Here is a 2,741-nt window from a genome sequence, read left to right as displayed (position 1 = left end):
GACTCCTTGTTCCCCTCCTAGAGGGCCCATCTGTGAGGCTCGTAGTCGCGCAGAACGACGATCACGGCGATGGTCCATAACGTTTAAACTCCGCTGGGGTGCCGAAGCGTGCCGCGTGCCTGCAGCATCCATTAACATTTGCTCACCCATGATGCATGATGCCCAGTGAAAATCGACAAGAATGAGGCAGATAGGTAGCGATACACGTCTAAGTACCAAATGATATAGATAGAAATCTAAATAATTCGAGATGGAAAAATGCAAATTGTAAAATTAAATGCAAAGTCCAAACTTGCGAGAAATTTGCAGTGTATTTGCTGCAAATGTTGCAAACGACACTTTGCAAATTGCAAAGCTACGCCTAGATTAACATTGCGATTGCGCATATACGCTTCCTTGATCGCGATCACACAGCTACATGAATTCTATAACCTCCGAGAGCCTCGAGGCTGGCATACATCGACTTGCAAACGGTACTGATACTTACATATGCGATTGTGATGCCTGTCTTCGGAAGAACAAAGGCAAGCCCAAGCGTGTACCCCGAACTACTTACTTCCGGCACAAACCCAACAGACTCGCTAGACTTTTTCCCCCACCACTTCCTGCACAAACTCCAGCTCCTATACCGGCGCCATCGTCTAGCAAGCGTCCTCTGGATGCTTCTGATCACCCCGAACAGCCACCCATATTGAAGCACAAGGATGATCGGATTGATGGCGCAGAAGACGGTGTGTTCATAACCCTGTGATCAATATCAATTTGCTGATATGAATAATAAGATTTTGATATACCTGAGGCTGCTGACAATATTCCAGGCCCTGACGCACTCGATGGAGCTTTCGATCACCTTGAGGACACCAATTTTGGTGATACGGGACCCGAGGACAGGGAGGAGGAAGAGGAAGCTCGTGTTGAGGAAGTGCAAGCTCGTGTTGAGGACACCAATTTTGGTGATACGGGACCCGAGGACAGGGAGGAGGAAGAGGAAGCTCGTGTTGAGGAAGCACAAGCTCGTGTTGAGAACACCAATTTTGGTGATACGGGACCCGAGGACAGGGAGGAGGAAGAGGAAGCTCGTGTTGAGGACAATATACCCGAGAACTTCGATCAAGACATGCCCCCGGATGACGTCGATCTCGCACCTCAGGCATTACTTCTCGGTATCAATAGAGACCTTTGAGGTAGGGTTTCTATGTTGTGGGAAACTTACCTCTGAGGTGCGCCCTCCCACCATTCTATTAATAACGTGCCTCATACATTACATCCAGCGCCTCCTGGCGTGGCTCGCGTGCCGTCCGTGCCGCTCAAACCTATCCTCCATTCGTTATTGCGCACCTCCAGCATTCCCAGGGCGCATTGGCCTCTATATGCTCTTGGGGCCCTCGCGCCACAGGAATCAAAACCTCGTCACGGTGTCTATCACTAAGTTTGTGTTGTTAGTGAGTCTTCCTTGCCACTCACTCTCTCCCTTTCACCATGGTCTCAACCAGTGCTCTCGCTCCTACTCGTGGAGCTCAATGTGTATCATCTGGACTAGGCCACCATTTCGTCAGCCCGAAGAAATCCAGAGATAAGAAAAAATCTCAGACACACGTTGAGTTACCTGGCGCGCAAGCCAAACGCCGTCAACTGCTAGCTCGTATGCAACAACTGATGAAACCAGAGCACAAACAGACCAAAGTTCATGCTGTAGATGCAGTTGAAACTATCTCTGATACTAGTCAGACTGACGCCTTGGCCGAAATTCCTGATCCAGACTTCGAAATACCATCAGAACCTTCTTCCGACATACTTGCGCAAGAATCTCATATTAAACGTCGCATTTTACCTGACAAGGCCACAGACTCATTGTATAGCAGTTGGAAAACGTTGATACCCTTCCTTGTTGAACCACATCTCAAATATTCTGCGCGAACGCTAGCGACAGCACTGGAGATTACCCCCGAGGTCATCTCTGCATGCGCCACACGTTTGTGCCCTCAAAAGCGAACAACAATTGCGTGTTTATTTTTCGACAGTAAGTCTTCTTATCTTTGAGTATACACCATGTTAATGAATGAACACACACATTCAGGATTTACGTCTATTGATGTCCTCAGTTGTAGATGTTCCATGCTTCCCCAAGTGCTGCTTCACCATGGTCTGTTTCCGACTGCTCCCTCACAGCCTCGTATGGCTGTCTCCGTCGAATTGCTATCATTCTATCGGGCACTTTTCGAACGGTCTTGTGATGCCATCAATGCCTTGGCATCGGCTCTCAAAACTCACTACTCTCGAAGAGGTTTCATTATGGCAGATGCCCGAGTAAGTAATTCGTGATGGCATGTATCTAGGCTGATTTGTTACGCAAGGGGGAAATTATACAGGATTCTTTTCGTCGAGGCCTGGGCTATGCCGTACAGTGGTATGACATTCTTCAAGTTCAAATAGAACGTCGAGTCGAAGAAGCTGTGCAGAATAGCCGTAACCGGTGTAGAGACTCGCGCGTCTCAATGACGAATATCCGGCCTTTAACCATACATTCCTATACATTACAGCTCTACTCCTAAGGACCAGTCTCCGCGCACTCGCGCGCGCCTTATCCGAACTCGCGCGCACTTACGCGCGCCTTACCTACGCACGCGCTATGCGCGCTTCGCGCGCGCGTTCGCGCGCTCCTCATAGGTCTTCGCGCTATCGTCCGTCCATCCGTCCCATGTCCTTACTGATTCGCTGGTGCGTTATTTCTATCTTATCCA

General features: G+C 49.1%; 1 protein-coding gene across 1 annotated transcript; it reads left to right on the top strand.

Annotated features, from left to right (window-relative positions):
* Positions 1 to 1,479: 1,479 nt before the first annotated feature.
* On the top strand, positions 1,480 to 2,322 carry F5891DRAFT_988238 (uncharacterized protein; the record flags this gene model as incomplete). Its single annotated transcript, XM_041377991.1, has 2 exons — positions 1,480 to 2,020; positions 2,078 to 2,322. 2 exons carry the CDS (start codon positions 1,480 to 1,482, stop codon positions 2,320 to 2,322), a joined length of 786 nt encoding a protein of 261 aa, XP_041216873.1.
* Positions 2,323 to 2,741: the final 419 nt, after the last annotated feature.

Source organism: Suillus fuscotomentosus (assembly GCF_016647785.1).
Source record: "Suillus fuscotomentosus strain FC203 chromosome Unknown F5891scaffold_207, whole genome shotgun sequence".
Lineage (NCBI taxonomy): Eukaryota > Fungi > Basidiomycota > Agaricomycetes > Boletales > Suillaceae > Suillus > Suillus fuscotomentosus.
Note: the sequence above shows the minus strand (reverse complement) of the source record. Positions and strands in the feature narration are given on the sequence as shown.